Here is a 12,486-nt window from a genome sequence, read left to right on the forward strand (position 1 = left end):
ATGTAGGTAGCTTCTAGAAGCTGGAAGTGGCTCTCAGTTGACAGCCAGCCATTAAGGAAATTAGGATCTCAGTTCTGCAATTATAAGGAGCTGAATTCTGCCAAGAGACCAATGTGGAAACAGCAGATCCCTCCACAGAGACACAAGCTTACTGATAACTGGTAGGAATTTCTCCAAAAGTGGAGCTTCCTCCTACTCCAGTGTTAATCCCTTTCTCGGAGGAGACAGCCCTCAAACTAACTTGGCACCAAAAGTCCTGTCCAATGTTTTCTCATTATAGATTTTCTATGCCTCAACTGTACATATTTACCCTGTTTAGGCTGTTTAAATGAATAAAAGGGAAATGCCATAGTTATTCTAGCCAGTTTCCAACCTCTTTTCTCTTTTTTTGTTTTGTCAAATAGGGCAGATAAGGCATGAGAATTTGTAACTATGAATTACTGTCTTTTCCGAAACAGAAATCACCCTATCAGCTTACCCATTGGGAGAAAGACAAAAATGAACTGTTTCTGAAAACAGTTGTTTCATATATTTTGTCTGCTTTCTAGTTGTTTATGGAAAGAGGGCAATTCCTATAGCAGTTAATCTTTTGTTGGAGGAAGCAGAAGTCTATTTGATCAAACCCTGAAATTTTGCTTCCTCATTTGGGTCTTATGTGACTGAAATCTGTATATAATGCCCTAGCAACAGTTTTTACAACTTGCCTCCCTAGAACAAACCTAGGAGTCTCAGCTCTTTCAGGAATGATTTCTTAAAGGTACAGTGTCTTTTTCAAAACAAATTATTATTATTATTATTTATTCATTTTTTTGTGAGACAGAGCCTCATTCTGTCACCAGGCTAGAGTGCAGTGGCACAATCTCAGCTCACTGCAGCCTCTGCCTCCCAGGTTCAAGCGATTCTCCTGCCTCAGCCTCCCAAGTAGCTGGGACTACAGGTGTGTGCCACCACACCCAGCTAATTTTTGCATTTTTAGTAGAGACGGGGTTTCACCATGTTGGCTAGGATCGTCTTGATCCGTTTTTAACCAACATTTAAACAGAAATATTCACAGGCTTAAAAACTGAAAGTTAGTGATATCATCACATTTTCCCTTCAAAATGCTAAATTTGTAATCAAATTTAAAAGTTTAGAATCTACCTTTTAATTATCTGCTTTCATTTTTTTGATAGTGGCTTTTTTTGATATGATGACTATTTTGTCATGGGTATAAAAGGATAATTTATTTTGTGTTAGTCTGAAGACATCTGAAACACTGTATTCAACTATAAGTACCATTTTTTTACATTTATAATAAGATTATTTTTCAACATTTTTATTTCAACAGTTTTTTGGGAACTATTGAACTAAACTAAGTGATTTTTGGTTACATGGTTAAGTTATTTAGTGGTGATTTCTGAGATTTTGGTGCCACCCATCACCCGAGCAGTGTACACTGCACCAGTGTGTAGTTTTTTATCCCTCACCCCTCCCTCTCTTTCCTCTGAGTCCCCAAAGTCCATTATATTATTCTTATGTCTTTGCATCCTCATAACTTAGCTCCCACTTACAAGTGAAAACATACAATGTTTGCTTTTCCATTCTTGAGTTACTTCACTTAGAATAATGGTCTCTGGTTCCATCCAAGTTGCTGCAAATGCCATTATTTTGTTTTGTTTTGTTTTGTTTTTATGGCTGAGTAATATTCCATGAGTTATATATGCCACATTTTCTTTATCCACTCATTGGTTGATGGACATTTAGGTTGGTTCCTTATTTTTGGAATTGCAAATTGTGCTGCCATAAACATGCATGTGCATGTGTCTTTTTCATATAATGAATTCTTTTCCTTTGGGTAGATACCCAGTAGTAGGATTGCTGAATCAAATAGTAGAGTTCTACTTTTAGTTCTTTAAGGAATCTCCACACCGTTTTCCGTAGTTTTTGTACTAGTTTACATTCCTACCAGCAGTGTAAACATGTTCCCTTTTCACCATATCCACACCAACATCTATTATTTTTTATTTTTTAATAATGGCCATTCTTGCAGGAGTAAGGTGGTATCTCATGGTAGTTTTAATTTGCATTTCCCTGATAGTTAGTGATATTGAACTTTTCTTCATGTTTGTTGGCCATTTGTATATTTTCTTTTGAGAATTGTCTATTCATGTCCTTATAAACACCATTATTTTTAAGAAGAAACTTTACAAAAGTAAAACACAGCCAGATTTATAAAGCATCTGGGAGCTCAGTCAAATAAGAAATAGCTCAAGTAACTGAGGATGCTTCACCTGAAAGAAGGCCTAGAGAGAACAGAGATGCTGTCTTCAAATATCTGAAGAGCTGCCATAGGATGCAAAGATTGAACTTAATGGTATGACTCTGAAGGATATCTCAACGAATGAAGGTTATGAGAGGGTGTAAGGAATTAAGAGAGACTTTTCTAACAATTAAAAGGTCTTTTAGGCCAGGAGTGATGGCTCACACCTGTAATCCTGGCACTTTCGGAGGCCGAGGCAGGCAGATCACCTTAGGTCAGGAGTTCGAGACCTGCCTGGCAAAACATGGTGAAACCCCATCTCTACTAAGCATACAAAAATTAGCTGGGTGTGGTGGTGGCCACCTGTAATCTCAGCTACTTGGGAGGCTGAGACAGGAGAATTGCTTGAACCTGGGAGGCAGAGGTTGCAGTGAGCCAAGATCGCACCACTGCACTCCAGCCGGGGTGACAGAAGAACCAGATTCCGTCTTAAAAAATATAAATAAATAAATAAATAGTCTTTAAAATTTTATAGAATAAATAGACTTCTGCTTCCTCCAACAAAAGATTAACTGCTATAAGTATTGCCCTCTTTCCATAAAAAACTAGAAAGCAGACAAAATATATGAAACAACTATTTTCAGAAATCAGACGACAGAGAGCAGAAAACTGTAGTCCCTGAGTGAAGGAAAGAAAAAATGAGATAAGCCCTATGATTGCTCCAGTTTACTGCCTGGAGCCAGTGTCCAGGCTGCTCTGAAGGCAGGGGAGCCCTGATACTGAACTAGGAAAGACATTGCAAGAAAAGAAAACTACACACATCTCTTGTGAAATGCTTAACAAAATTAGCAACTAAAATCTAGTAGCATGTTAAAAGTATAATACATCATGATCAAGTGGGGTTTATTCAAGAAACACAGGTAAGCTCAACATTCAAAAATCAGGCAATAACCTTTACTACATAAATAAACTAAAAAGAAAAAACATATGATCATGTCAATGGATACAGGAAAAGCTTTTGACAAAATTAATACCCATTCACAGTTTTAAATGGAAAGAAAAACTCTCATAAAAATAGGAATGCAAGATGACTTCCTCAACCTGACAAAGGACATCTACCAAAAATTCTTCTGTTAACATAATATTTCATGATAACAGATTGATTGCTTTTACCCTAAGATGGGGAATAAGGGAAAGATGTCCACTCTCTCTACTTTTGTTCAACATTGTCCTGGAGGTCGTAGCCAGAGAAACAAGACTAGAAAAAGAAAGAAAAGACACACAGATTGGAAAGGAAGTAAAATGGTCTTTTTACACAGATAGTGATCATGCTTGTAGAAAATCCTGAGGAAGCTATCAAAAACCTATTAAAACTGATAAGTGAGTGTAGCAGAGGCACAGGATACAAAGTCAATACACAAAATCAATTATTTCTATATACTAACAACAAGCAATTGTACATTGAAAAAATAGCATTTACAGTAGCATCAAATAATATTAAAAACTTGGAAATAAATTTAACAAAACAAATACAAGGCCTATATACTGAAAACTATACAATATTACTACTGAAGAAATTAAAGTAAACCAAAATAAATGGAGACATAGGCCATGTTTATGAATCAGAAGACTAGATCTTGTTAAGATATCAGTTCTCTCCAAGTTGATCTATGGATTAAATGTAATCACAATCAAAATCCTCATAAGCTCTTTAATAGATATTAAAAATCTTACTCTAAAAGTTATAGGGAAATGCAAAGAACCTACAATTGCCAAAACAATTCTGAAAAATAAGAACAAAGGTTAAAAATACAAAATCAGCTGGGCGTGGTGGCGCATGCCTGTAATCCCAGCTACTCCGGAGGCTGAGCAGGAGAACGGCTTGAACCCAGGAGGCAGAGGTTGCTGTGAGCTGAGATCGCGCCACTGCACTCCAGCCTGGGCAACAAAAGCAAAACTCCGTCTCAAAAAAAAAGAAAAAAAAAAAAAAAGGTGGATTTAACCTACCTAATTTCAATATTTACTATATAGTAATAGTAATTAAGACAGTGTGATATTGGTAAAAGGACAGACATATCAGTCAATGGAACAAAATAGACAGTCAAAAATAGATTCACCCTGTTGACAAAGGTACCAAGGTAATTCCACGCAGATAGTCTTTTCAACAAATAGTGTTGGGACAATTAGATATCCACAAGGAAAAAGTATGAACCTAGACACACACAAAGTAACTTAAATATTAAGAATTAAAATGAAAAGACTTCTGAAAGAAAACAGAGGAGAAAATCTTTGTGACTTTAAGTTAGGCAAGTCTTCTTAGATAAGACACAGAAAGCAAAAACCATATCATAAACAGATAAAATGGATGTCATCAACATTGAAAACTTCTGTTTTTTGACTTTGTTTAAAAAAGGAAAAGTCACTGGGTGCGGTGGCTCACGCCTGTAATCCCAGCACTTTGGGAGGCCGAGGCGGGCAGATCACGAGGTCAGGAGATCGAGATAATCCTGGCTAACACGGTGAAACCCCATCTCTACTAAAAATACAAAAAATTAGCTGGGCACGGTGGCGGGCACCTGTAGTCCCAGTTACTCGGGAGGCTGAGGCAGGAGAATGGCATGAACCCAGGAGGCGAAGCTCGCAGTGAGCCGAGATAGCGCCACTGCAGTCCGGCCTGGGCGAAAGAGCGAGACTCCGTCTCAACCAAGAAAAAAAAAAAAAAAAGGAAAAGTCAAACCACAGATAGGGAGAAAATGTTTGTTTGCAAAATATGTATCTGATAAAGGACTTGTATGCAGAATATGTAATTACATATTGCTACTCATTAGTAAGACAATCCATTTAATAAAAGGCAGGAAATGAGAGACTTGAACAGATACATAACAGAAGAAGATATACAAATGGCTGATGAGCACAGTCACAACATCATTAGTCATCAGGGAAGTACAAATTAAAACTATAATAAGATAGCACTGCACACCCTCTAGAATGGTCTGATAAACATCAAGTGTTGGAGAAGATATGAAGCAACTGAAACTCTCATGTACTGCTATACAACCCAAAATCCTAGACTTTTACCAAACAGAAATTTTAAAAATATATAAAAACTCATACACAAATGTTCATAGCAGCTTTCTTCATAATACCAAACCTGGCATCCTAAATTTACATCAGTTGGTGAATGCATAAACAAATGGTGGTATATTTATACACTGAAATACTGCAAAGCTATAGAAAGGAATGAACTACTAACAATACACAAGAACATAGATACATTTCAGAAGCATTATGCTAAGTGAAACAATCCAGGCACAAGAAGAATACACATTATACAATTTCATTTATATGAAATTCGAGAAAAAGCAAAACTATTGTAGGTAGACTCATGGTTATCCATGGGATGGGGGAAAGGAATCAGCTAAAAAGGAGTAGAAGGGAACTATTTTGGCTTATGGAAATGTTCTCGATCTTGATTGTGGTTACAATGTTGGTGGTGGTTACGTGACTATATATATTCGTTAAAATCACCAAACTCTATACTGAAAATGATTGGAAATGATTGGGTTTTATTATTTATTAATTATACCTCCATAAAGCAGATTGTTTTTATCTTTTATTTTTATTTCAATAGTTTTTGGGGAACAGGTGGGTTTTCGTTACATGGATAAGTCCTTTAGTGGTGATTTCTGAGATTTTGATGCACCTGTCAACCGAGCAATGTCCACTGTACCCAGTGTGTAGTCTTTTATCCCTGATCCACCTCTCACTCTTCCTCCCGAGTACCCAAAGTCCATTATATCATTCTTCTGACATTATGGCCTCATAAAAGCTGATTGTTTTTAAATACACACATGCACACATAAAAGAGAACTTCCAATGACAGGAAGTGTTCAAGAATACTCTATTTAGTAAAGACAGAATCATAAAACCAACAGAGGTATTGTTGAGTGGATTCTTGTGGTCTATAAATACCTCCATGGACACTCAGGTTAGCAACCTGTTGGGCTTTAAGTGGGACAATAGCATCATCACAACAGTCAGCCTAGAGAAGTTTACATCCCAAGTTGTGTCAGTATCAAGTCCCTATCAATAGCAACTCAGGCTTTGTGAGGTCTAGCTGGCTAGAAATTTCCCACTTGGGCTTGTCCGTGCAACATTGTATAATATTCTTAGCACCATCTGGCTAGTCCATTTAGGCAACAACATCTTCAAGACTTCTTTTCCTCCTCCTTCTAAACCTTGCTTTCAGAAAAGGATTAGAAACTCTTCCAATCGCAAAATGATTGCTAAAACTAAATATATTACCCCTCCCAATGGTATTTTTTGGTTAGCCAGGATAGAGCTATAAGCGAAAAATATATTTCCAGTGTTACAATTTAAGGTACAGTGAGCAAGGGAAGGCATATACTTTTTGAATGCAAGAAACTTCTTCCCAATGCCCCTGAAATTGCATCATTTAAGTAACTGTCTCTTCCATATAAAAAGTCACAACAATTTCTCTCTGAGTCCCAGAACTTTGAAGCCTTTTCAAACTTTCCTTCTTTTGGTATCTATGAGGAATACATTTTTGAAGATTGGTCTTGGTGTCTTTCAGGAACCAACACAATGGAGAGGGAAGAGAGTGAACAGACCAAAAAAAGGTAAATCCTGACCCTGAGACATTGATGAGAGAGGTATAATCCCCAGAGTGCCTGTTATTTGAATAGGCTTATGCCTAAGGCATGTTGAGACCTCAACAAACCTGAACTAATAGAGAGGGAGAGGAAAATAAGACTAGTTAAGACCTAGAAGAAAATAACCTGTTAATGGATGTCAAGGTATCCAATGCACAATGCCCAGAAAGCATGACAAGCTCCGTCATGGTCAAGCAAAAGTCAATACCAAAGATTTCAGAGGTGGTGAACCTGGGCTGCATCTTGTCTGCCACAGTAACCCCAGTACCTAGCACAGTGCCTAGATTAGTGGGCATCCTACATGCATGGAATGAAAAAATGAAGAAGTGGGGAATGATAACATGTTTGCTTCAGCCTGAGCATCTTAGTATTTGCTATGACCCTGTTTAGATGTTCGTCTGCTACTTCTTTACCTCATTCTTCAGATCTTGCCTCAAGCAGCACTTTCTTAAAAACCGTTTCCCAAACTAGAAAATGTCCACTTGTTACAGTGTCATGTGGATCCCTTGGCTTTTTCTTAATAACACCAGATTATGCTTACATATTTGTGTAATTATCTTATTAAACTCTATAAACTAGACTAAACTAAATTCTATGAAGAGCAGAGACCATACCAGTTAAGCTTATCATTGTGCTGCTAGCACTTAGCATGGTGCCTGGCATATAGCAGGTTCTCAATAAATGCTTATTGAAAGAATGATTGATGCATGATGAATACATAAAAGTTCTTGGTGATCAGTCCTTTCACAATGTGAAAGATAGTCTGTAACTCTAACCCTCCTGAGAAATTAAGCTCTCAGGAATATTAAGACTCTGACTGCATACCCATAGGATCAAAGCAACCCTCAGTCGCAAGCCTGGTTTCGGAGACAGGGTCATAACCCCCAGGGTGCACAGACAACCAAGAGAGCCCAGCACTAATCCAGATATACCAGCCACTGTGATTCTAGCAACAAGACTAATAATTCCGGGCACCCTTGGACAATGAGAAAGGGTGCTGAAATCCTGCCTACCCTGTCAGATTCAGTTTCAGAAATGGTCTGGAAGAGCCTGAAGAGGGCAGGCAGCAGAGAATCAGCAGAGGGCATGGGAAGGGCCAGGCAGAAATAAACAGTAGTTGTTGATGCATAGACAACAGTGTAGACCATGGTTCTTTTCTCTTGCCTTCTCCACCTTTCTCTTCAATAGTTCGTTTCTCCTCATTGCTGTTCCAATGGCAACCTCTATTGTGCCCTATCATTGAAATCTAGAAAAAGAAAGTAGCTCAACTGTGAAATATCACCTAATCTTTTCTTCTATTTTTTCCAGAGAAAAAATTAATGTACCTGAAAGATCTGATGAAGCCCAATGTGTTTTTAAAAGTTTGAAGACACCTTCATGCGACAAAAGTGATACGCATTTTTAATTAAAGAGTAAAGCCCATACAAGTATTCATTCTTTCTACCCTTTCCTTTGTAAGTTTCTGGGCAACCTTTTTTATTTCTTCCAGAAGGCAAAAAGACATTACCATCAGTAATAAGGGGGCTCCAGGACTCCCCCTAAGTGGAATAGCCTCTCTGTAACTCCAGCTCTGCTCAGTATGCCAAGAACAGACTAATTCTCTTATTGCTTCTTTTCACTTCAGAGCACACTTATGGGCCAAGCCCAGCTGAATGGTTCATGACCCGGAAATAAAATTTAGGACCAATACCTCCTCCAGATCAGATTCTTCTCTTAATTTCATAGATTGTATTTTTTTAAATAGAACTCTCAATTTCTGGAAAACTGCCTTTTATCTGCCCAGATTTCTAAGCTGGTGCCCCACTGAATCTTGTGTACCTGTGACTAAACAACTACCTCCTCAGTCTTGGTGGGAGTTATGTATTTAAGACCTTATGTTGTTAATATTTTGAAACATGGAGATCTATGTACTGTAATAGTGTGATTACTATGCTCTAGAGAAAAGTCTACCCCTGCTAAGGAGTTCTCATCCCTCTGTCAGGGTCAGTAAGGAAAATGGTGGCCTAGGGTACAGGCAACAATAAGCAGACCAATCTAAATTTGGGGAAATTAGAAGAGGCAGAGACAGAACCTGGAGCCACTTCTATCTGGGCTGTTGGCTAATACTGAGGAGGTTTGCCCTGCCCAACAAGCCCTAGTGGAGAGAACTGAATAAACAGGGAAGTGCTGGAGCTTGTGAACCCTGTTTCTCTTGAAGAACTGACCAGTGAGATGGCCTGGGGAAGCTGTGAAAGAACCAAAACAGATCACAATACTCAAAAGAGAGAGAGAAAAAAAGTGAGATCTTGATCCACAGAAATACATGAAATGTCTGGTCTGTCCACCCCATCAACAAGTCTTGAAACAAGCAACAGATGAACAGTCTGTCCAAATGGACTTAAGATAGACAGCAGTTTCCCTGGTATTCAGGGAGGGGTTTTGGTGATACCCAAGTTATTGGGATGTCATCTTCCTGGAAGCAGAGCTGCGGAGGGAGAGCCATCATCTTGATAATGGGATGAATGGAAGGAGGCTTAGGACTTTCCACTCCTGGCTGAGAGAGGAAGAGCTGCAATGGAATTAGGAAGACCAAGATGGAGATCACCCAGGGGCTTACTTAGCCTACAGATGTCCTACAGGAACATGGGCTGGCCCAGCACAGAGCTAGCAAATTTGAGTTGGATGATTGTTTTTGCTCAAGGCAACCAGAGGAAAACTGCATACAGAGACGGATATACAGGGAGAAACGACTTTGGAAACCTGGCTCTAAGGTGGGATCAGTAAGGGATGCGGCAGTCTCTGTCCAAACCTAAAGAGAACTCTGGGGGGGCCCGAGCCACAAAAAATGTTCCTTTGTTTTATGTAAACAACCTTCAAGGGTTGTAGGCTGCCATGCTAGATAAGCTTGTCCATGTAATATTCCCATGTGTGTACCCTGCCCCTGCCTTGATTAGATTCCTAGCACCTGGCTAATTTCCAACATGTTTTGTGCAGCACAGTTTTTAATAAATGCTTGTTACATTCATTTAAAAGTCTACATTTTCTGCTTTGGCTTCAAGAGTACTACTCAACCCTTGTGGTCTGATATTCCCCACTCTTCCTCTGAATGTACTTCCTTTCTCTTTACATCTGTATGGCTAGAAGCCTCTGACGCATGCTATATCTTCTCCTCTCTTTCCACTACCATTATTTGAGAAAGGAGGCTTGTATACTTCTATATGTTTATCTCAGTAATGAGTCAGAAAAAAATCAAGTAAGAATGGTTGTTTTTGAGGACAACTAAGAAATCTGGAATAAGGAAGGGAAGCTTACTTTTGAGTTTGTAACCTGTAATGTGTAACTTTTAAATTATATGCTTATATGTACATTAAACAAAAGTTTAACATAAAAATATTCCTTGAAAACACCATGATTATAAAATAAGTGCATATATACATACAGCATGTGAGAGGAGCCAGGAAAATTCTGGACAAAAGAAAATGACCTAGACTCTGTGAGGGCAGGAATGTGTTTAATTTCTCACCAATGGATCCCAGGTACCTAAGATAGTTGTCTATCCTATTGTCCATCTTTTTGTCTTTTGTTCTATTTCTTAAAGATTTCCTCAACTTCATCTTCTAACTTCTGTTGTATTTTTATTTCTGCTATCATGTATTCTTTTCAGAATTCTTTTTTCTTCTCTCAAAACATATCTGTTTAAAGATTGAATGAAATATTAACATGCCCTATGGTGAGAACATCCCTCCTTTGTATATTAAATTCACTAAACTACTGTATTCTAAGACTAGGGGAAAGAAAAAGGAGGTTGAAAGAGGTCATTAGGCAGAATAGTACTAGCTAACGTTATTTCACATTTACCATATACCAGTCGCTCATCTAAACCTTTAAACTCATTATCCTGTTTAATCCTCACAATGACCCTGTGACATAGGTAATGGAATATTATGCCCATTATGCTGATGAGAAAATCTAAACACAGAGATGAGTCAGAGTAATTTACCCAACACTGTTAACTTTGTAAGTGACAGAGCTCGGTAACAGGCAGAGGTTGGAAGAGTTTGGAGGGCTCAGAAGAAGACAGGAAGATGTGGGAAAGTTTGGAATGTCCTAGAGACTTGTTGAAATGCTGATAGTAATATGGACAATGAAATACAGGCTGAGGTGGTCTCAGATAGAGAAGAGGAACTTGCTGGGAACTGGAATAAAGGTGACTCTTGCTATGTTTTAGCAAAGACATTAGTAGCATTTTGTCCCTGCCCTAGAGATTTGTGGAACTTTGAACTTGAGAGAGATGATTTAGGGTATCTGGCAGAAGAAATTTCTAAGCAGCAAAGCATTCAACATGTAACTTTTGTGCTGTTAAAAGCACTCAGTTTTATGTATTCCCAAAAATATGGTTGGGAATTGGAACTTATGTTTAGAAGTTTGGAAAATTTTGGAGCCTGACAATATGATAGAAAAGAAAACCAATTTTCTGAAGAGAAATTCAAGCCAGCTGCAGAGATTTGCATAAGTAACAAAGAGCCAAATGTTAATTGCCAAGACAATGGGAAAATGTCTCCAGGGCATGTCAGAAGTCTTCACAGCAGCCCTTCTCATCACAGGCCAAGAGGCCTAGGAGGGAAAAATGGTTCCTGGGCCAGGCCCAAGGCATTGCTGCTTTGTGCAGTTTCGGTACTTGGTGCCCTGCATCCCAGCCATGGCTAAAAGAGGCCAAGATGCAGTTCAGGTCATGCCTTCAGAGGGTGCAAGCCCCGAATTTTGGCAGCTTCAGCACAGTGAGCCTGCAAGTCAAGAATTGAGGTTTGGGAACCTCACCATAGATTTCAGAGGATGTATGGGAACACCTGGATGTCCAGGCCAAAGTTTGCTGCAGTGGTAGGGCTCTCATGGAGAACCTCTGCAAGGGCAATGCAGAAAGGAAATGTGGGGTTGGACCTCCCACACAGAGTCCCCACTGGGGCACTGCCTAGTGGAGCTATGAGAAGAGGGCCACCATCATCCAGACCCCAGAATTGTAGGTCCACCAACAGCTTGTACCATGCACCTGGAAAAGTCACCAAAACTCAATGCCAGCCCATGAAGGAAGCCAGGAGGGGGCTGTACCCTGCAAAGCCACAGGGGCTGAGCTGCCCAAGGCCATGGGAGCCCACTTCTTGCATCAGCATGACCTGGATATGAGAGATGGAGTCAAAGGAGAAAATTTTGGAGCTTTAAGATTTCACTGCCCCACTGGATTTTGGACTTGCATGGGGCCTGTAGCCCCTTTGTTTTGGCGAATTTCTCCCATTTGGAATGGGTGTATTTACCCAATGCCTGTATGCCCATTGTATATAGGAAGTTACTAACTTTCTTTTGATTTTACAGGCTCATAGGCAGAAGGTACTTGCCTTGTCTCAGATGAGACTTTGGGACTTGGACTTTTGGGTTAATGCTGGAATGAGTTAAGACTTTGGAGGACTGTTGGAAAGGCATGTTTCGAAATGTAAGGACATGAGATTTGGGAGGAGCCAGGGGTGAAATTATATGGTTTGGCTGTGTCCCCATCCAAATCTCATCTTGAATTGTAGTTCCCATAATCTCCATGTGTTGTGG

General features: G+C 39.2%; 1 protein-coding gene across 6 annotated transcripts in view; it reads left to right on the forward strand.

Annotated features, from left to right (window-relative positions):
• Positions 1-9,923, forward strand: part of CD86 (CD86 molecule) — a 62,414-nt gene extending 52,491 nt beyond the window's left edge. For 5 of the 6 annotated variants that reach the window (XM_025375878.1, XM_025375883.1, XM_025375881.1 and 2 more), the window contains 2 exons: positions 6,834-6,879; positions 8,221-9,923. In XM_025375878.1, coding sequence (XP_025231663.1) covers positions 6,834-6,879; positions 8,221-8,317 — 143 coding nt within the window. In that variant the 3' untranslated portion in view covers positions 8,318-9,923. The remainder of the gene's footprint in view (positions 1-6,833; positions 6,880-8,220) is intronic. The other variant, XM_025375877.1, reaches the window with a different exon arrangement.
• The last annotated feature ends 2,563 nt before the right edge of the window (positions 9,924-12,486 follow it).

This window comes from Theropithecus gelada, chromosome 2, assembly GCF_003255815.1.
Source record: "Theropithecus gelada isolate Dixy chromosome 2, Tgel_1.0, whole genome shotgun sequence".
Taxonomy (NCBI): Eukaryota; Metazoa; Chordata; class Mammalia; order Primates; family Cercopithecidae; genus Theropithecus; species Theropithecus gelada.